This window comes from Tupaia chinensis, unplaced genomic scaffold (genome assembly GCF_000334495.1).
Source record: "Tupaia chinensis unplaced genomic scaffold, TupChi_1.0 Scaffold000138_1, whole genome shotgun sequence".
NCBI classification, from domain to species: domain Eukaryota; kingdom Metazoa; phylum Chordata; class Mammalia; order Scandentia; family Tupaiidae; genus Tupaia; species Tupaia belangeri.
Genome location: NW_006159608.1, coordinates 85,765 through 109,166, shown reverse-complemented (window position 1 = coordinate 109,166; position 23,402 = coordinate 85,765). Strand labels below are relative to the sequence as shown.

General features: G+C 38.8%; 1 protein-coding gene across 1 annotated transcript in view; it reads right to left on the bottom strand.

Moving 5' to 3' along the window:
• The window catches only part of TAPT1 (transmembrane anterior posterior transformation 1), a 92,574-nt gene that overhangs the window by 64,614 nt on the left and 4,558 nt on the right, over nucleotides 1–23,402 (bottom strand). Inside the window, exons 3-4 of the mRNA XM_027770446.1 lie at nucleotides 7,495–7,578; nucleotides 6,662–6,792 (exon numbers count right to left, since the gene is read on the bottom strand). Coding sequence (XP_027626247.1) covers nucleotides 6,662–6,792; nucleotides 7,495–7,578 — 215 coding nt within the window. The remainder of the gene's footprint in view (nucleotides 1–6,661; nucleotides 6,793–7,494; nucleotides 7,579–23,402) is intronic.

Here is a 23,402-nt window from a genome sequence, read left to right as displayed (position 1 = left end):
TAGAAGTAAATTATTCAAAAGATAAGTTGCCCTTGGCCATGACTTTTTTTGAAGTCTTTCATGCCTCTACCAAAACACGGGTAGGCGAGATCTGTCTGAAAGTCACTAAAGTCACTAAAGGGCTGTCCTGGGGCAGGTGGAGGAAATGGACATTTAAAAGGACACATATCTGATGAAGTTATTAAGGGGATTCAATGCAAACACATTTAAAGTTCTCAGGACAGTGCCTAATCCCTGATCCTTATCTGATAAATGCTGTCTTATCATTTACACAGATATGGATACCAGAGTAGAATATAACAAGGTAAAAAATGGGACAGTGAGAAATCACTCACAAGGAATTTCTTCTCTAGGAAACCTGTGATCCCTGCCTCTAATATCACCGAGCATCTAGTTAAATCATCCATCACCTGTCCTATACCCTAACTGGAAACTACATGATTGCGCCTGATGAAGCCAAATTTTAGAGGGTCAGCATTTCTAGGACCTACTGCTAAGTCCCTTATCAAAGAGAAAAGCTTTACTCCAAGACAACCTGGTCATATGGAAAGAGAGAAGAACAGAGCTTTCTTTGGAGAATCTTTCTGTCTGTGGTCAGCAATCCAAAAGTCCTGAGAGAGAATCATATTCCTTGTAGGTAGGCAAAGCCAAGTTTACTGGCAAGCAAAGCAGGAAGAATAAAAGTATAATGTGTAATAAAACTGGGACACAAGAGCACTCTGAAACCTAGACCTACCTCCCTTCCCAGCACAAAAGTTGCCCCTACTGCAAAGAGACATCCATAAGAATAGAACCCAAGGACAAGAAATTTTTCAAAACTTCTCTTGTTCTACCAAGGCAGTGCATTCCCACAATCTGTTGAAGAGAAAGACTAAACAATTTGAAAGCCCCTCTATAGGGCTTACCATGTAATTAGTAACTAGATGAGAGAAAACTGAGGCACAGAAAGGTTAAGTGAATTGCTCAAGGACTCACAGCTAATAAATCCTGGGGTCAAAAAACAAAGCCAGGTAGTCTGGCTTTAGAGTTCATCCGTTTAAACTTCACTATACTGGGGACAGCAGATGGCATAGCAGTTATCGTCACTTGGACTCCCATGTGGCAGACCACAGTTGGTGTCCCGGACCCAGTAGCCTGAAACTTATGCTGGGCGTATGTGTGCCCACGATTGATTCCTGGCAGGAGAATGGAGAAGGCATTGTGGCATGGCCACCCCACTATCCCCCCACCCTGGAGTGATTTCTCACATTCCACCTCACTGTCTCCGTCTGTCTCCTACAAATCCACATCCACTAAGGCAAAAACTTAACAAAACAAGGGGGCCAGCAAGTGGCAGTGGTTAAGGCAACTGGACTCCCACAAGGCTGATCATGGTTTGGTCAGACCTGGCTGCTTGCTTTCTCACTTTACTCCTCTCTGTCTCCCTCTGGTCAATTTCCAAAGCACAAAGTAATTACAATGAATAAAATTAAATAATTTTTAAAAAACAAAACAAAATAAAACTTTACTGCCTTGTCTCTAAATTTATAAGGCAGAAAAGTGTAGTTCAGTCTCCTTGGCTGCATAGAAAAGAAAATTACAGCTCCAAAGTGGATTACATAAGTATTAGGGGCAGAACTGGGAGAAGAACCTAAGTGGTGTGTAGAGGCAGGGGAAAAAGGGATTTGTGGTGAAGAAAACAAAATGTCCCAAAAAACGCACTTCAATAAAACACACTTTTATAACCTGATATTAGAATAAGCTTAAGCACAAGAAGTATTCATAATTGAAAATGCTGTGTTTGTGGAAGGGTGTGTGCTCACTAGAGAAACATAGCTGGGGAAAGGGGTGGGAATGAGGGGAGAAATCACCCTTCAGGGCATAGCTTCAGTGAAATCTCTTCTCATCCATTTTCCTCTCAGGATTTTGGACACAAATATATGTGCCTAGCATGATTTTCAAGCAAGCAGGTCTAGGGCTCAAAAGACATGTGGGATCCAGTTGCCTTAACCACCACACAACTGGCTGGCCCCAGAATACTATTTTAAACATATAGCAATTCACCTTTATCAAATGTCAAATATAAGGTGATTATTACTGATAACATTAGAAAATTCTGAAATTTTTCTTTTTAACATTAGTAAAAAGATTCAGTAAGTGATATTGAGTTGACTTTCCTTTAGCCTTAAAGTATAAACAGTAAATATATGTTTTATCTTATCTCCAAACTTTGTTTTTTAGGTTTCTGCCAGAGGGTACATGCACCTGCCAGAAAGAGACAGAGAGAGGGAAAGTGAGAAATCACTCCCCAAGAGGAATGGCCTTGCTGCAATCCCTTCTCTTCCATTTTCTTCTTGGGATTTTGGGCACACATGCACATACATCCAGCATAATTTTCAAGGGGCCAAGTCTGGAGCTCAAACTGCAATCAGCCATGTGGGAATCCAGCTCTTTAGCTATTATGCCACCTGCTGGTCCAGAGGCAAAAGTGCTCTTAAAATTCAAGTTTCTCTTCCAGATAAACTTTGGTGAAATATCATAGCACTTAACTGAAAAACAAGAAAAAAAATGACTAAGGTATTATTATGTTAGAATATATTATATAATGTAAAAAATGTAAATAAAAAGGAAATCAATAAAAAAAAAATTTAGATTGACTTGTCTGTCTATGCAGGCTCTTAACTCATAGCATGAAAGTTTTAAGTGAAATACTACTTACATAGAATTAAGACCTTGGGACCAGCAGGTGGCATCGTGATTAAGGTATTGGACTCCCACATGGCCAACCGTGAAATGAGTGCTGGACTTAGCGACTAGAAAATCACACCTGGCACATGTGCATACATGTCCTAAATTCTGAGAGGAGAATGGAGGAGAAGGGATTGTGATGTGGCCATCTCCACCAGAGGATGATTTCTTACTTTCCCTTTCAGTGTCTCTCTCTCTCTCTCTCTGGTGAGTGCATGTACTCTAATTGTAAAGAAATACTGGTTGTTGGAAAAGTCATGATGTATTTATTTTTCTGTTTTTCTATGCAAAAACGTCATGATTTTTCCAACTATCCAATAAATAAATACCTTTAAACATATCAAATTCAGTTATGAGAGATATTTAAGCCTGAAATTAGATGAAACCTAGCTTTACTTTCCTCTATATTTCACTTGATCTTAGAAGTTAAAAAATTGCTGTAAACTGAAAAATATGACATATTTTTATACACTTAAGTTATAAAGTTTCTGAAGAGTTATTCTAAAAGACTAAATCACATTTTTCTAAATAGGCCTAAAGTCACTGCCTTTCATGAGAAACAAAACTGATTAAAAAACCAAGCAGTGGGGGCCAGCAGTTAGCGTAATGGCTATGTTGCTGGACGCCCACGTAGTCGACCACAGTTCGAGTCCCGAACCCAGTGGCTTAAACTCATGCTGGGCGCATGTGTGTGTGTGCCCAAGATCCCGAGAAGAGAATGGAGGAGAAGGGACTGCGGTGTGGCCATCCCCCCTGGGGGGGTGATTTCTCACTTTCTATCTCTCTGTCTCTCTCTGTCTGGCGAGCGCACGTGCCCTCTAGCAAAAAAAAAAAAAACTTCTCCAAAAAACAAACAAACAAACAAAAAAACACACTAAGCAGTGCTAATCAGCTTTTCTGATGTTACACACTTCATATTCATAAAAATGGAACCAATTCATAAAGTAATACTTAACCTTTACTTCAGGCTCTGATACGTATTCTATTCTTTTCTACTTGTGTGTGTGTGTGTGTGTGTGTGTGTGTATATATATATATATGTGTGTGTGTGTGTGTGTGCGTATATATACTTATATAAATCCTGACAGCATACAAATTCCTTTACACATCAGTGGTCTTATAATAAGATGTAGTTTAAAAACTTAGCTTAAACTTATTGATAAGTGTCATCAAGATTTGTGGGCATTTTCCCCATAAGACAATTTAGGCTCATGGTAACAAACATGAAATGCTTACAAGTTTCTATTAATAACTTAACCAGAAACCTTGCTTTTTATTTTCACATTACTATTAAAGAAAGCAGGATGTGTGTAATGAGCCTGGCTCTGATGAGGTAACAGTGGATTGCCCCATTGCTTGTTAGTTTTGCTACAGGGAGGATAATAAAATAGGCCTGATTACCCCACTTAGATAAAGTTTCCTGGTTGTATTTATAAAGTTCGGCCGGGGGTTGGAGGCAAACCCCTCTGTTTCCTCCACAGAGAAAAATGAGAGTCCATAACTGCTTAGACAGGAGGAGAAAAAAAAGAAAAAACAAAACAAAACTCCCTGAAGAGGGGTTAGGCCAACTGAGTAAAAGTTAAATGTGGCCAGGTCGTCCTGTAAGTACAGACCCCAACAGACAGTCCCTTCCAATGCTCTGTACTGTGTCCTCACGCTTCCACCTTGGGGCTTAGAGCAATAGAAGAAAACATAAACCTTGGGGGGAAAAAAAAAAAAAAAAAAAAAAAAAAGAAAATGCTTTGAGGTTTTTGCTATAGGGCACGTGAGCTCACCAGAAAGAGAGAGAGAGACAGAAAGTAAGAAATCACCCCCCGGGGTGATGGCCACGCCACAATCCCTTCTCCATTCTCCTCTGGGGATCTTGGGCATGCACGCACATGCGCCCGGAGTGAGTTTAAGCCACCGTGTCCAGGACTCGAACCACAGTCGGTTACATGGGAGTTCAGCAACATAGCCATTACCCTTACTGTTGGTCCCACAAACTGAAAATATTTTAAGATACAAGAATTGGTTTAATTTTTTATCTTTTTGCAAGTCAAAGAAATATCCCTCTCCTCCCACCTCAGACAAATTTTTAGATAAACTCCAATTGATAAAATAGAGCTACCATAGCATCAGGGGAGAAATGCTGCAAAGAGCCCACACACTCCTCCACCTCCTCCCTATCTCCCAGTCCCCAGGGCTTCTCCATGGAACTCTAGTGATTCTTGGGAAAGCAGCAATATGGCCATAACTAAGCATACTTAATGATCCTCATTAAAGGCAATCGCACGATTGTCACATTTGTTTGCTCTCCAATCTTGTGTTTGTTCACCAGCTCTAACTCTGACTCTAATACAACAGAACTTTAAAACTCCGGCAAGTGACACTCCATCAAGAATCTACATAAAACAGTTTCTAAAACTGTCACTCTTATGTTTGCCTCTCTTCCTTTTACCAAACATGAACGGATGGTCAGAAATAGAAGACCATCAGCTAAATCAGCTGGGTCCTAACTTCTAAGTGCCTACCACAACTCTTGTAACTTCAGTGCACTGATAAACCAACAAAACTTTTGAATATCCAATTTACTGGAAGTGTGATACTAAAGAAATCATCATTATGATTTATATTTCTATGAAAGAAAACATGCTTCAGTTTAACTAAAGCTCAATTATTCAATTATTTTCTTCTAGCATGTAATTTTGGAATTGCTCAGACTCATCAACTCTAGCAGCATCTAGAGAAAAGAAATCAGCTTCCCTGTCACGTCTGATTGATCTTGACAAGGCTGAGACAGTAAAGGGAATAAGAGAGGTAAAGATTCTGTGCCACTGTCATTATATTTACCTTATAACGTGGACAAAAAGCTTCTTTTTCTTTGAAAACACCATCATTTATGTTTTTACATATGTGGATTTTCTAAGAAACTAAAATCTTAAAAGAGGCTGAAATTAAATAATTGATCATGAGTGGGAATAAAAAACTGCTTTAAGAGACCAGCAGTTAGCATAATGGCTATGTCACTGGACTCCCATGCAGTCGACTGCAGTTCGAGTCCCGGACCCGGTGGCTTAAACTCACGCTGGGCGCGTGTGCGTGCGTGCCCAAGATCCCAAGAGGAGAAAGGAGGAGAAGAGATTGTGGCGTGGCCATCCCCCCTGGGGGGTGATTTCTCGCTTCTGTCTCTCTGTCTGTCTCTTGTCTTTCTGGCGAGCGCACGTACCCCATAGCAAAAACCGAGGGCGCCCGACCCCCAAAAAAAAAAACCCCCCCAAAAAAAAAAAAAAAAAAAAAAAAAAAAAGCTTTAAGTAAAGCAAAATGGAAATGAACAAAACCAAGTAAAGTGGAGATAATTCCTCAGAAAAAGTTATCTGAATATATCACACAGGGAAATATGGTTAAGTTTAATAACAGCAAAGTTGGGATCAGCAGGTGGCATGGTGGTTAAGGTACTGAACTCCCATATAGCTGTCCACAGCTCAAGTCCCAGAACTGGTGGCCTGGAAATCACCCAGATGCATGTGCGTATGCCCCAAATCCAGGGGAAGGGACTGCGGCATGATCACCTGCCCTGGAGTAGGGGGTGATTTCTCACTTTCCCTCTGTCTCCCTCACAAGCACATGTATCCTATGGCAAAAACAAAAACATCTATTTATATACTATCATTGGCTCCAGGTCCAGGACTTGAACTGTGGTTGGCCATGTGGGAGTCTAGCACCTTAACCACTAAACAACCTCCAGGCCTCTAAAAAGTAACCTTTTAAAGCCTTTTCCTAAAAGGTAATTCTTACTCCCCAAATATATTTGTCACATTATTTCCAACATTTTAAAGACTCAACTCAAGCAGTTCACAATTATTTTTTCAGATAATTAACATTCTGACTTAGCTTTCAGAATGAAAGCTTTCTGGTAATGAAAAAAAAAAAAAAAAACCACCAAAACAGTACCTTTTCCAGTTCTCTTGGTATTCGCATACAAGTGTATACTCTTTCTCTTCTTTCTGTATACTTGGCCTCGTTATGTTCAAGGAAGTACCCTCTTGTTAGCTCAGCACTGAGAAACCTCAATAACGAAAGTTCTACAGAAAAAGACAATGACACAAAACAAAAAGAACCACATTTATCAAGGATCTTACATGCTGAGGTTATAGATAACATACGTATAAAACAAAATAGAGAATAAAACATAATTAACAATCCCATGCCTAAAACTGTAGAATTACACATAAATGATCAGCAAATTTTATTAAGAAAATTCCTGTTCTGTGTGGTATAAATTAAAAATGCCACAATATAGAAAGAAATAATTATTAAGAGCCAGAATATTCAGAAAAATATTTTTCAAAAGCCCCATCCAGGTCTTACACTTGACACAGGATCTGGATTAATGAAGAGATAAAGGGAGGTGGGGGAAGGTTAGCTATTGAGACCATATCAAATAGATACATACATACATGATAAAAAGGGAGCCTGGCAGACGCCGTGGTGGCTAAAGGCGCTGGACTCCCACATGGTCAACCACAGTTCAAGTCTCAGACCTGACTCCTTTCTCAATTTCCCTCTCTCTCTGTCTGGCCAAATTGGAAAAGAATAATAATACATAAAGTTAAAATAATTCAAATAATTCTTTAAACAAAAAAAAAAAGGGGAGCCAGGTCACCTAACATGCATTATTTTCTGCTAATAGCTATACTGGGTGAACTACTTAGTTCAGCCTCAGAGATCTTATAAAAGTGTCTTACCCATGGGATGAAAAACCCACTCGTTCTACCAAGTGGAACCTAAACCCAGATCTGAAAACTTCCCTAAGTCCTTGGATCTTTCCCTGTGTTCCTCCAAAGCTAATTCATCCGCAGTCATCTCACCTTAAATATGGAAGGCCAAAGGAGGTTAAATACTTTCCACTTGGCTACAATTGGAGGCCTGAGGTGAACAGCTGTGGCTGCTTGATCCCAACTCTCTCCAGTGTTTTTCACTTAGCTGATAGCCCAGCCCTTCAACAACCTCTCAGTACCCCTTACTTCACAGATATTTATCTACTCTCACTCTTTAGGAGTCCTGACTCTTCCAGAACTCAAGATATCAAATGGTTACCTTTCACTGAGCTGGCCTTGTGATCTTTTAACCAAATATAGTATTAATGTTCCCTCCAAAAAATAACAAGGAGATTAACTTCATTTAAGTGTATGTACTGAAGGAGTTGCATCTTTTCTAAGTGCTATGATTGAATTCTACATGTAGGGGAGAAAGAGTTTTTGGTAAAAAATACCCTTGAAAAACCTTCAGGAAGACTTAAAAGCAGACTTAGCTGGGTCTGAACAGCCTACTTTCTACAACAATGAACAGATCGCTACTTCTTTAAGAATCATGTAAAGCAGTTTGCTTATACTGATAGTTTGTTAAATAAATGGATACAAACTTTATTTATTTTTTTTTTTAGGTTTTTGCTATAGAACACATGTGCTTGCTGGAGAGAGACAGAGAGAAAGTGAGAAATTATATTCCCCAGGAGAATGGTCATGCCACAATCCCTTCTCCTCCATTCTCCTCTCAGGATTTTGGACATGCATGCATACATGCCCTGTGTGATTACTAAGCTGCTGGGTCTGGGTCTTGAACCATCGTCAGCCATGGGGGAATCCAGCACCTTAGCCACCATTCCACCTGCTGCTCCCTGCAACACACACTCTTTTAAAAAATTGTTTATTTTTTAAGAAAGATTTTTTTGCTATAGGATGTGTGCACTCACTGAAGACACAGAGACAGAGGGACAGAAAGCTAGAAATCACCACCCCAGGGGGTATGACCACATTGCCATCCCCTTTCTCCATTCTTCTCTCAGGATTTTGGGCATGCACGCACATATGCCCAGTATGAGTTTCAAGCCATCACACCTGAGACTTAAACCACAGTTGAACATGTGGGAGTCCAGCACCTTAACCACTCACTATGCTACCTTCTGGCTCCTAAAATTTTTTGTTAACTGTCAGAGTATGAGTGCTCATCAAAAAGAGAGAACCTCCTAATGGGAGTAGTCATGTTATAATCCCCTCTCTTCTATTACTCCACTCTGTCAGAATTTGAGCATGCCTGTACTCAGTGTTTTTGCAACCTGCTGGAGCCAGGAGTCAAACTGTGGTTGGCTATGTACATTTACACTTGAAATCATGTGAATTAAATGATACAAGATATGAACACTATTGAATATATTAACAGATGTTCAGAAAGCTCAAGTAGAGTGAAACGTCTGCCTAGAGATTTTCTAGTATGATTTAGGCTGTCTAGAACCATAACAAGATCTGCTCTTTGAAGGCAGGGGGGGAAAAAAAAAGCCTTTTCAGCTGTAACAAGACCAGCCAAGATTAATGAAAAACTGAAATTATATTCATTCTTAGTTCAATTTTCCCACTAGAAAAAAAATGAGTATGTTGCTTAGCTGTATCTATAAATATCAAATGCTTCATGTAAAAACTAGAAAGCAACAGAATATTCAGAAAGTAGAAAAGTTTCCACATCACAATTTTTCACTTCCCTAGAGAACTCTGAATTAAAATTTTTAATTTATTTTTTATGCCAGAGGGTATATGTGCACATGAGAGAGAAGAGAAACGGGGTGGGGGGGTGAGGTAGGAAGGAAGCCCTACCCAACAGGGCCTTGGTATGCTGCATACCTTCAATTTTCCACCCGGTCAGGATTCTGAGCACACATGTGCCTAGAATATTTTTCAAGTGGCTGGGTAGGACCTTGACCTTCTTTGGCCATGGGATTGGGCTTTCTCTGTGCAGTACTTAACCACTGCACTATAGGTGTGGCCCAACTTTGAATCTTGAACCCCAAAAGTCATTTCATCATAATTTAAGAGCACTATCTGATCCTGAGGCTTCCCCATCCCTTTCTACCATGTCAAATTCTGCTTCCTGCCAATGGCACTCTCTGATGACTCTTCCCCCTCTACCTAACCATTAAGTGTTTGCTATGTTTGGTGCTCTATTCACTACATTCTAATAAACACATTAGGCATCTTTTAACGCTGATGCTCTCTGAGGTATCCTTGGCTACCATTTCTTTTCCCTTGTTTCTTATACATACTTGTGGCAATCTAAGGTTAAAACCATTATCTAAATCCCAATATTCGACTCCTAAACCACTCCATTTCCAATGGCCTCCTGGGGAACTCCACCTGGCTGTCTCCTAGACACTTTATCATCTGCAAAACTGAGTCCAGTATCTTTCCCACTTATGTTGTCCCTATCTTGAAGCCCTGATTTCAGTTCACAGCATCACCAGTGACACAGTTGCTGCTAGAAGCCCTGGGCCAATTTTGATAATCTCTCTCCCCTTTCAAGCTCTATGGATTCCATCTTTGAAAAGTTCAACTTCTTTCTACATTCCACCCTAGTTTGCTTCTTATCTTCTCTACCCAGGTTACTGCAAAAGTGAGCAACCTTAGGGGTTGGCAGTTGGCGTGGTGGCTAGGGGCACTGGACTCCCACATGGATGACTACAGTTCGAGCCCCAAACCTGGCGGCTTTCTCTCTCTCTCTCTCCCCCTCTCTGGTCAAATTAAAAAACTAGTAAGTAAATAAATAAAGTTCAATAAAATAATTCTTAAAAAAAAACAAAACAGTGAGTACCCTTCTCCCAATCTTTCCTTTCTTCAAGGCTAACTAGACCTGGTAGTCACTCAGCACACTTGCACAGCTCAGACACGGTTCTGCTGAGACCCTGAGATCCTCAGTGCTGGCAATACCAGATCATCTATGACTTGGCCTACAGCTATCTTTTCAGTTGCACCACATACATGCCTCTCCTAAATCTATCGGTTACAATTCTCTGGCTACACTACTTCCCATTTCTTCTAAAAATATTCATTGATTTGCACTATTCTTTGGATTGAACACTCTAGTCCTGTTGTCCCTGAATAAACAACATGCTTGGCGTTACCTTCTCTGTGAAGACTTCCCTAAACTTCTGTTTCCCCTACTTGGTTTCCATAACATTTGCACTTGCCTATGTTTCTCTGAATATATTACATTTATTTTATTGTCTGGTTTCTCAGTCACTTTTACATCCTTGGAGCCTAGTACATATTGTTAAAAGAATACATAAATCAGAGAGAAAGAAAAAGAGAAGAGCATGGTAAAAGAAAAACAATCGGGAAGTAAAAAGCTAAAGATTAAATGGATAGAAAGATGAATGAGATAAGAAAGGACTCTAAAGACATAAAATAGTCAAATCACATTCTCCTTTAAAGACAGGTAGCAAAGAGAAGAAATGGCACTTATGAGAATCAAAGAAGTGATGTAAATGGCAAACTGGGTTACAAACAATAAAACTACTAGTGGCAAATGCTGGGGAAACTCTGGGAGATATTGGAGTAGGCAAAGACTTCTTAAATAAGACTCCCAAAGCACAGGCAATAATCCCTAAAATAGACAAGTGGAAATATATCAGACTAAGAAGTTTCTGCACAGCAAAGGACACAGTAACAAATGTGAACCAACAACCCTCAGAATGGGAAAATATTTTTGTTAAATATGCCTCAGACAAAGGACTGGTAACCAGAATACACAGGGAACTCAAGTGCCTTATGCGAAAAAAAAAATGATTAACCCAATTAAAAGATGGAAAAATGAGCTGAACAAAAATCTCTCTAAGGAAGACATACGAACAGCCAAAAAGCATATGAGGAAATGCTCAACATCCCTCATCATAAGGGAGATGCAGAAAAAGATCACAATGAGATACCACCTAACCCCTGTCAGAATGGCAAAGATTAAGAATATAAAAAGTGATAAGTGTTGGGGGGATGTGGTGAAAAGGGAACCCTCTTACACTGTTGGTGGGAATGTAAACTGGTTCAACCACTGTAGAGAACAATATGGAGGTTCCTCAAAGATCTACAAATAGATCTACCATTTATTTGATCCAGTAATCCCACTTCTGGGTATCTACCCAAAGGACAGGAAAACGCTCAGTCGGAAAAGTGCTTGCACATCAATGTTTATTGCAACATTATTCACAATTGCTAAGACATGGAACCAACCTAAATGACCAGAAACTGATGAATGGATTGGAAAAGCGTGGTATATATACTCTATGGAATACTACTCAGCCATAAAAATAACAAGACCCTGGTATTTGATAGAAAGTGGTCAGATATGGAAGATCTATTGCTGAGTGAAGTAAGCCAGGCTATGAAAGAAAGATATTGTATGTATCTACTTAATATATACCGACTATCCACACTCTGTGGTAGAGCGAAATATTGGAGGACATAAAAGCAGTGAAAGTACTTAATGAGAATAAGGCAGTGTGGAATGGGCAGGGGTGAAGAGAAGAGGATAGAGAAAGACAGCAAGAGAGCAAATAGAGGGGCAGGACATCAGTGGGAAACAGATATGGCTTATTACCTGTTGATGATGACATGTATAGTGTTCTCAACTGGATTGGTCTGAGAAGTATTTCATGATAGATAAAGTCTTTTTATAAGCAAAATGAGAAATAGTGATTGACTGTTTAAAAAATAATAATTAGAATAATAATAATAATGATTGGGAAAAACATCGAAAAAATATTGAATGATGAAGTGGGGAGATTAATGTCTCTGTATTGATTGACATGCATGGCATTCCCTTCTGGAAAAGCAATGTAGTACACTGTAAAGTTATATGTAACCAATGTAATATAAAGAAGATTATGATGATAATAAAAATAAATAATTTTTTTAAAAAAAGGCAAAGTGGGTTAAACTTTCAGGAGGGTGATTTGCTCCTTTTGATATTACAATTCCTGACATTTCTCCATTTTCCTTTAACTCTGATCTTCCCAATATAAAGATGATCTATATGAATATAAAAAATAAAATCACAACGTTTAACATCCATGTAATTGCTTAATAAATAACAATGTATAAATACCAAAAACAAGCCCAGAATAAGAAAACTGAAGTGGCAAAAGAAAGTATCAGATTCTTGAGAAGAGAAAAGAGAAGACAGCAGACAAGACAGGATGAGAACACGTGATTGAGAAAGAACTGTTCTGAGGAGTTAGGGGGGAAAGAGCTAACATACAGCAGCTGTTCAAAATACAAGACTACTCCACAAGTTACGTAAGTGATTATAAAGGGTAACCCAACAGTACCTAAACTTCAAACCCCCTGAAAGAACAGGGTGACATGATGCAGTCACAACCAGTGAGTGCCCTAGGTTTGGGGATGGAGAGATTCTCATCCACAGTAAACTCAAGAAGAGAACGTGGGAATCCCAGGAGTATGTATTCTTAGTTAATGAGATATAGAAACAGGTTGCACAATTTTAATCTTAAAAAAAAACAAACTTCATATAAATAATAATGTTTAAATAGCTATATCTTTGTCTATTTAAAAAATTATCTTCTATCTGTATTCCCTAAGGATTAAAGCTTTCATTAAAACCATGAGTTTTGTTATGATCCAGAGGAATATCATGGGGTCAGCAGTCAGAAGAAGGGGGTACTAACACTAGTCTCTCACATGTAAAATCTATGGCCCTGGTTGAAGAGCTCAATTTCAACCAGAAAGCTCAATTTCACAGAAGAAAAAAACTGAAGCTTAGAGTAGTTTATAACACCTGTACCTGCTTTCCTTCCATGTATGACCATTGACAGTCTAAGAGAGCATCTGTATGAAAATATATGAAAACCACAAGCATGACACAATGTCCTGAACTACTTACTGTTAATTTCATGAATTTTGTAGATATTAACCAGTTTTGGCTTGGTGGTTACCTAATGTTCGTTTGATTTTTATTTCTGCAATCCTGGTTCTATGGTTAAAAGGTAATATGGCAAATAAATAAATTTAACAAACTATTATAATCTAAGTAATAGTCTGTAAACAGGTTATCACACAATATAAACATAAGAAAGAACTTTAACTACTGGGTCTTCAGAAAAGTCATGATGTATTTGTAAGGTCAGGGGGAAGGGAAAAGAAATGTGGCAGAAACATCCCCACCGGCAGGAACTTTCTTGTTTTCAGCATCTGGCCGCCACCACCAATGGACTTTCCCACCCTTCAGCATTTGGTGCGCTGGCCAAAGTTGAACAGAAACAGTGAACTTCATTGGCCAGGCAAGGACTCATGGTGACCACCTATTGGACAACAGCCCTTTAGGAACGTACAGCACCCACCCTGAGCGTAACTCTCTCGGCCTCTGACCAGGCCGAGGGACCTCACCCAAGAGCTTTTCCAGAATAAATTATGTTGGTTTTATTAAACCCTAAGGCCTGACTCTTTTCATCCTTGTTGCCTCTGACTCTGCCGCAGTTCCCAAATCAAATCTAACAGTATTTTTTAAATGTTTTTCTATGCAAAAATGTGTCATGACTTTTCCAATGACCCAATATATTATAAATACAAAATAATGTTTTTTCAAGAGTCAATCTCAGGGCCGGCAGGTGGCATGATGGTTAAAGGTGTTGGATTCCCACATGACTGACCATGGTTAGAGTCCTGGACCTGGTGGCTTGCTTTCTCACTTTCTCTCTCTCTCTCCCTCTCTCTCACTCTGTCCCTCTCTGGTCAAATTTAAATAAACAAATGAATAAATAATAAAGTTAAATAAAATAATTTTTTAGAAAAAGAGTCAATCTCTAGAAATACAAGAAATTTAAACTAAAGTTTAGATTCTACAATGAAGGATTTTAAAAATCAAATGATAAAAATTGAATGCCAGTCTCACAAAAATGAAACAGGTTCTATTTTTATGATGAAGAAATCAAGGCACACAAAGCCTCTTAGAGAGGTCTACAAGGTCACATAGGATGCATGTGGTAGAGCCAGAATTCAAAGACAACAGTCTATCCCTAAAGTTTTTCACCACTAGATTGTTTTGCCTATCACTTCTTCTACCTTTACATTTTAAGTGCTTCTGTACATAGGCCACTGTGTTCTTTCTGTAAATTTAGAACCCTCTCCATTCCTCTTTCTCTCTTCTCCCATGGCACCTTGGACTCACTTCTATAAAGTTACACTATTAACTACTCTGTTTCCTTATGAGACCATAAACTTTTGAAAACAGGTATCAGGTGTCAGTATTCCTGATACATAGCTCCAGTGAGTTCTGAGTGTGAGGATAGACTCTGTGCACCATTAATGCCATGTTAATGAACTGAAGGATGATTTTAAAAGACACATTAAAGTAATACTGACAACAAATAAGATTCATGAATGGGGTTAAATATTTCAAAAGCTTTATCTACACCCTTCTCACCTACTGTGGAGAAGTGGCCCGGTTTAAGGGATTAGGATCCTTCCACTTTATGGCATGAGACAGTTTACAAAAGTCTTGTATACATTAGTTCATATAATTCTCTCAACAATTATGAGAGCTATAGGGAATAGTTTAATGGCATTCACATTTTGCAAATGAAGAAACTGAAGATCACTAAAGATTAACAGACCTGTCCAAAGTCACTGAAAAGTTAGGGACAAACTGGGACTAGAACCAATGTCTTGCTCTGAACTCCAAGTCCAGTGTAGCCTCTCCCCTACATCATAACTGTCATGCATCTATCAGATAATTAAACTGAAAGAAAATTACTTAGCCCTAACTGGGCTTTGGTTCATGCCAAATGAGAAAAGGGAATGTGTTGCCTAATGCAAAAGCTATTTAGTTTGCCTCACCATTCTCACTGCCACCCCTCCCTGACATAGTATGCACCTCAATCTTTAGTGACAAAGCCCACTAGTGTTGCTGTGTTTTCACTTCATTAAACACTGTTCTCTAGTATCATACCAACATACCTGAACTGATATAGTTGTCTGAGAGCACTATTCAGCGAAGCACACCTTATCTTTTTCCATACTCTGATGGTATTCCACTCCTTCTAAGCAGAAGAATCACTTTCATTTGTTATGATCTAACTTTACATTTTAAGAGCAAATCCTTTTCCAAACAAAATAATCCAAATATTTATTTTCTGAACACTGACTCATTTTTTTAAGATGCCAACAAATTTTAACTCATTTACCTAGATCTTATAAGAAGAAATGTCATTCAGTGAAAGTTTTTTTAAACATAGGATTTTACTTCTTAATTATAACATAGGTAAGTGTTCCTACTTTACAGGAACTAAGTTTTGATAACTATGACTATTTAATATAAGGAAAGTAATACTAATCATAAATTCAAATCAACTCCTACAACATATCTCTACCCAACATTCATCTCTTACTACAAAATTCCTCTGTGATTTACTACCTTAAATTAAGAAAAATTACAGTATGTATTTTTTCCTCATTCGTTTAAGAAGAAACAAGTGCTTGATTATTTTCTGAGAAAGTTTATTTTAGAAATAAGAACATATGGTAAAAAGATAATTGAATGCAATGAGTAATCATAAATATATTTATATGTTCAGTAACACATCTAAATATATCTTTCTTAAAATAGGACTGGGCACTTAAAAATTTTGAAATTCTTATTAACTTAAATCTTTTTAACTACTAGGAAAATATAAAAGATGCAAATCTTTACAGTCTTTATTTATAAAGTTTTACTTTCTGTAATTTTACCAAAATCACACTAAAATATTAAATGTAAGTTATTACATAAATCTAGTGGCCAATTAGAAATTGGTTCTTCCATGAATCAATACAAAAGCCATTATGCCCATCCTAAACTAAATATAAGTAAGGGAATCAGTACTTTACATAGTATATTCAATTTTTAAGACTTACAAAAAACACTCATAGTTTCACCTAGGGAAAATAGGCAGAATATTAATAAATTCATAGATGGAAAACAGATTTAAAAAGTGGCTTTTTTCAAAGTCACAACATTACAAAGCAATGGATTAAAAATGGGACGGAAGAGCATTCACCTAAAAAAACAAACAAAAAAGAAAAACCAAAAAGAAAAACCAGAAAAAGAGGGATCAGCAGTTAGCGTAATGGCTATGTCGCTGGACTCCCATGTAGTTGAATGCAGTTTGAGTCCTGGACCTGGTGGCTTAAACTCATGCTGGGTGTGCATGTGTGCATGCCCAAGATCCCAAGAGGAGAATGGAAGAGAAGGGACTGCGGTGTGGTCTTCCCCTGGGGGGTGATTTCTCGCTTTCTGTCTCTCTGTCTGTCTTTCTGGCGAGCACATGTGCACTAAAGATAGCAAAAATCTCTCTCTCAAAAAAAAAAAAAAAAAAAAAAAAAGCATTTATCTGATAGTCAAAGCTATATAGTCTTTCTAAAGACTTTTTTTTACACAACTATTCCCCAAACTGGAGCACAAATGAGCTGCCGGAGCTGAATTTTGGACCATAAACTAGATTAAAGTTGAACTTTTTGTTTTTTATGGAGAGGTTTTGCTATAGGGAGTATGCACTTGCCAGAAAGACAGAGACTGGGAGACAAAGCGAGAACTCACTCCCCCGGGGGGGATAGTCATGCTGCAATCCCTTCTCCTCCATTCTCCTCTCGGGATCTTGTGCACACACACACACACACACACACACGCCTGGTGTGAGTTTAAGCCACTGGGTCCAGGACTGCTGGTCCCTAAAGTTGAACATTTTTAAAAATAGTTTTTGCTATAGGGCATGTGTGCTTGCTGGAGATAGAGAGGTAGAAAGAAGGAAAGTGAGGGAACCAGCAGTTAGCGTAATGGCTATGTTGCTGGACTTCCATGTAGTCAACCGCGGTTCGCGTCCCAGACCCGGTGGCTTAAAACTCACACTTGGTGTGTGTGCGTGCATGCCCAAGATCCCAAGAGGAGAATGGAGGAGAAAGGATTGCGGCGTGACCATCCCCCCGGGGGGTGATTTCTCGCTTTCTGTCTCAATGTCTCTCTCTGTCTGTCTGGTGAGCGCATGCGCCCTATAGTGGGGGGGAGGGCTCTCCAAAAGAAGGAAAGTGAGAAATCAACCCCCACGAGGTATAGACATACCATAGTCCCTTCTCCTCCATTCTCTTCTCAGGATTTTGAGTACATATGCACATGTGCCTGGTGTGATTTTTAAGGTGCCTCGTGGTGACTGAAACTGCAGAGTTGGCCATGTAGGATCCAGATGCCTGGACCTCCACACCACTTACCGGTCTTTTGAAGTTAAACATTTTTAAAAGCTAAGACACTGATCAAAGATTAAAACAAAAACATTTTAGTATCTGTGTAGTTTACATATTCTAATTAACTAAAGAAGAAATTTGAATGTAGAGCAAGTCAGAGGAAGCTAATTTTTTAAAAAAAGTTTTTCTTTATTCATATCAGAGATGTTAATACCCTCCACAGAGTGTAATCATGGCATGATCCCCTTCTTCTAAGTCCATTAAATCCTAGACGCTTGTGTACATTCTCAATGTATTTCAGGCTGACCAGACGAAGGATTTCAATTGTGGTTGCCATCTGAGATTCAGCTTCTCTCTCTCTCTCTCTCTTTTTGCTATATGGCACATGTGCTCGCCAGAAAGACAGAGAGAGAAAGAGAGAAATCACCCCCCAGGGTGGATGGTCACTCTGCAATCCCTTCTCCTCTTGGGATCTTGGGCATGCACATGCACCTAGTGTGAGTTTAAGTCACTGGGACCGGGACTCAAACTGCGGTCGACTACATGGGAGTCCAGCGACATAGCCATTATGCCAACTGTTGGTCCCGTGGGATCCAGCTTCTCTTAAGCTGCACTTTACAACTGCATCATGGATCCAGCCCAAAAGCTAATTTTATTTTACTCTATATCAGGTTGTGGTTACTCCAAGTAATTTCTCAACCAGTTCTATAATTATTTATATTTTCTTTATACATTAACTGACTCTAGGGCATATTTCATAATTGGACAGCCTTTAGACTTCCATAGAGATAATTTTGGAGGGGTAAAGATTGGTTAAATAAAAATATATTTTAATAAAAACATGACATCTGTAAGGAGAACTTAACAAATATTCAATTATAATAAAACGTAGAGAATATGAAAACTTAAGACCTTTGTCCCACTCTAAATCTTCTGTGATAACTGTTGAAAAGTCAATTAGCTTTTCTGTGTTCTGATCTTTCTTCCTCCCCTTGGTCAATCTATCATGCAGGTAAAGCAAGAAGTCTAAGTAAAGGCAGAGAAGAGAAGCAAAAGAATGGATAAAGAATTTAAACTCTAGAGGTTAAGAGTCCTTATTAATAAAAGGGGAAAAAGTAAACCCATTGCTAAGCTGCAACTATTGTAAATCAAAAATCCCTGAGTGATATACTGAATGTGTATCATTTGCGCACTATCATAAAATAGAAAAATACTAAGTCAAACTACTGAGAATCAGCAAGGGTCTATATCGTGTACCCATACATACTTCAGGCTCTTTTGTTTTTCTTTCTTTTTTTGAGAGAGATTTTTGCTATAGGGGCAAGCGCTCACTGCAGAGACATGAAGGTAGAAAGCGAGAAATTACGCCCTGAGGGAATGGCATGCTGCAATCCCTTCTCCTGCATGCTCCTCTCAGGATTTTGGGCACACACACATACTCGATATGAGTTTTAGGTCGCCAGGTCCGGGACTCAAACCAGGGCTGATTATGTGGGAGTCTAGTGACGTAACCATTATGCCATCTGCTGGTCCCCAGGCTCTTTAGTTTTACGTTCAATTTCTCTCCCTATGTATCTCCGAAACCTGAATTATATAGGTATTGTTTCATCCTCACTGGTAGATATTGGTGTAACAAGTTTTCATGGTGACTAGAACTAACTTATTTTAGATAATAAACTATTTAGTAGTGGCATTATGAAACAGAGTCAAATGGATTAGGCAAGCAGTCTAAATGAGCACAGAGTCTACAGAAGCACTTCAACAACTGAAACAAGTCAAGAACACAAATTGCCTAATACTTAGCCGAAAGCTGACTTTGGACCAAGATGCCTAAATGGGAATGTGACTAAACAGAAACTCTTTCACCTATAACTTTTGCAGATGAGTCAAATGAGGAATGAGTAGAAAAAACAGATGCTATATACTTATTATCTGGTCTTGTCACAAAGGGCAATAAAAGCTAGCAGTATTTTTTTTTTTTAGGGGTTTTTGCCTTAGAGCGCATGCCTAGTGTGAGTTTTAAGCCACTAGGTCCGGGACTTGGATCATAGTTGACCATGTGGGAGTTCAGTGATGTAACCGCTATGCTCTGGAAGCTGGCAGTATTTTAAAAAAAAAACAACAAAAAACCAAGAGATTTGTGTTACAGAGCGTGTGTGCTTGCCAGAGAGACAGAGACATACAGAGAGACAGAGAGTGAAAAATCACCCCCTGGGGTATGGCCAGCTGCAATCCCTTCTCCTCCATTCTCCTTTCAGGATCTTGGGCACGCACGCACACATGCCCAACATGAGTTTTAAGCCTCGGGTCTGCAACCAGAACCACAGTCAATTACATGGGAGTCCAGCGATGAAACAATTACGTCATTTACTGGTCCCTAAGCTGGCAGTATTTTTAAGAGCAGTAAAAAAAAGAAGAGATGAATCTGCAGTTCTTGATGAACACTATACCCAAAGTCCAGAGCCAGTGATTATGACCCAGGCAAGAGTGGAATACACAATAACCATTCTGAAAGAGCATGAAAATAGGAATGAGGACGAGATATCCATTTCTAACTATGTGAAGGTGTAAATACCAGTACCTGAGACAATTTGAGCCTAGTGCCACTTGGATCACAGTTGGCCATGTGGCCAATAAGTAAAAAAAAGAGTTCTGAGAACCCAAGTGATAAAAGTTGAAAATACAAAGAAACCTTAAACTTAATACAGATATAGGTACATGGTATTGGGTCATTAGAAAAGCCATGACATATTTTTTATGTTTTTCTATGCAAAGACATGTCATGACTTTTCTGATGACCCAATATATTTGGTTATATATGCAAACTAATATTCACACATTTTTAAATACATAAATCCACAAGGCTAGGTATAAAACAAAAAATTAACCTTGGACACTGTATTTTATTTATTTTACTTTGATGGAGACAGTTTGGATAAGCATCTAATCTACATATTCTTCTGAGAATTCTGGGCTATTAGGATTAACCAACATCTTATTTATACAAGCCTAAATTTTTTGGGAGAAATGATAAAGGAGACTCTGCAAGTAACTGATGGTTAGGCTACCAAGATTATGACTTTCAAAAAGGAAAGAAAACGTCTGCCCTAACTTGAGCGGAGATCAAAGTGCAAGAATAGGGGTGCTAGAGTACTAGAGGCACCACTAGAATATAAAGAATGGACAAGAAAACTCCTTCAGTGCAATTGCCTAGCTTTGGAATACTACTGGATTGTCAGGAAAGTCACTATGCATTTTTGCACAGAGAAACAGAAAAATACTTCAGGACTTTCCCAACAACCTAATAGCTTTATTCAGGAAGAAATGCTTTTCATATGACACTGGGTGATGCCACTCGAAAGCTCCCTGACCCAGGCCAGCCCCTAGGGAACAATTATGGAAAGGAAAAGTTCACAGAGCAATGGAAGGGAGCAGTGCTAGAGGATCAGGATGACCAGAAAATGGTATAAAATATTCTAATCTCGGGCTAGCAGATGGCATAGTGGCTACATTGCTGAACACCCACATGGCTGATGGCAGTTCAAGCCCTGGACCCTGAGGCTTCAAAATCATGCCATAAGCATGTGTACATGTGTCTAAGATCCTAGGAGAAGAATGAAGGAGAAGGGACTGAGGCCATCCCTCCTGGGGGGGTGATTTCTCACTTTCCCTCTCACTGTCTTGTCTTTCTTTCTCCCCAGCAAGCACATGTGCCCTTAGGCAAAAACCTCTAAAAAAATAGTTCTAATCTCTAATGGGATACCTTTGCTAAATGCAGCATCAGAATTAGAGGGTGGGTATCAGCAGTTGCAAGAGCCAAGTTGGAGGCTGGTGACTCCAGCTGAAATATTTCTGGCATTCTCGCCTATGTCCTGTCCCTAAGGACGGTGTGACCTGGCAAAACAAGAAATAAGAGTGGCTACTATAATCTCTTCTTACATAAAACCATTGATTTGGAGGAAATAACAAGGACTACTCAACATCTAAAGCTAGAAGTGTCTCCCTGATAAGGACTTCTGTGACAATAGGTCACAAAAGTAAATCATACTCAGTAAACCACGTTGGTGAAGAATGTGTGTGTGGTTTGATAAAGTCCATTTAGTCCAGGTACCCAGATTGATACCAAGTATCTAGTCCTATTCTAGAAAGAGCCAGAAAAGGAGAGTTAGTGTTATTCCAAGAACCCAGAATCTGTGCTCATCAAAATGTTCCTGTCAGGTCCAGTGTGTGATATGGTGTTTAAGGCACTGGATTCCCACATGGCCCACTGCAGTTTAGAGTCCTAGATCCTGTGGCTTGAAAATCATGCTGGGCATGTTTCCATGCATGCCTCAAATCCCAAGAGGATAGGAGGGCAAACTGCAGCATATCTCCTGGGGATGATTTCTCACTTTTCCTCTCTGACAAGTGCAAATGTCCTATGGCAAAAATAAATAAAAATAAAAATAAAAATAAATGCTCCTGACAAACTTCAAATTTCATTTCTTCTCCACGAAAACAAAAAAAGGCTCTTAAGAATGTTGGCTTCCCTGAAACTTATAAAGACTTTAAGTAAAGTGAAACTTGACTACATCGATTTCTATCTGCACCACAGTGCTTTTAATATTCAAGACAACATAAGTAAACAGACAGCTAAGAGATTTAATACTTTGTCTTAGTATATCCTGCCAATTCAGAAAGTAAATACTCTTGCAAGCCGTTAACCAACAACTAAACCAAATAAGGTATGGTTGAAAAATTTTAAGTGCTTACTTTTTAAAACATTGAGCAAGGTACACAGTCTACTTAATTTTTCAAAGAGTATACATTTTCAAAATCTAACCTATGTCCAGTTCTGAGAATTAGCAATCAATTAGGATCTCATCTGCTCAACTTTATGGCCTATTTAAGTATCCCTACAATTTCAACATCCAAGTACAATCAATAATGCAACTAGTTTCATAACTTATACAATTATTTATATGAGTTGCAGAAACCAAGGGCTAAGCACCAGAAACAAATTTTTAATTGGAAAAACATTTAAGGAAGTTACAGTCCAGATGCTGTTCAAAACTTAGAATTAAAACATTGTGATCACACAATATTTAATGAGATATTCATCTCTGAATCTTCGTTTTTTTCCCCCGAACCCTAATAAGAACACACATCCAATGTTAAAAAGCTCTTTAAAAACAATACAATCCTAGAGCTTACAGGAATTGTAATTTATATTACTATGTTTAAAACTGGTTATTTAAAGGATTTACACGTTCGTATTTTCTCGTGTAGTGAAAACAAAATAATCGGGGGCAGGGGGCTTAAGTTTCAGTTTAGGAAAAGTTCACAGATGACATTTTTAAAAATACCAAATATTTCTAGTGAAATGTACTGGACTTCACTTCATGGTCATTACTATACTGTTTGCTCCATTTGTGAAAAACCTATTTGAGCAAGTTAACAGGTTTCTAATGACTCAAGTTCGCTGAAAATTCAGAACAAAAAAGTCACCTTCGCATGAATTTACGAAATCGGCAGTGCGCGTCTCATTTCTGAGCTCCCTTAGTCGTGGGGGATAACGGCCAATACAAGACCTCCAAACGGCAGTAAAGCGACCCTGGACAAGTTATGTCTGTAGCCCTCCCTGCAGGAGACACCTGGCCAGGCGC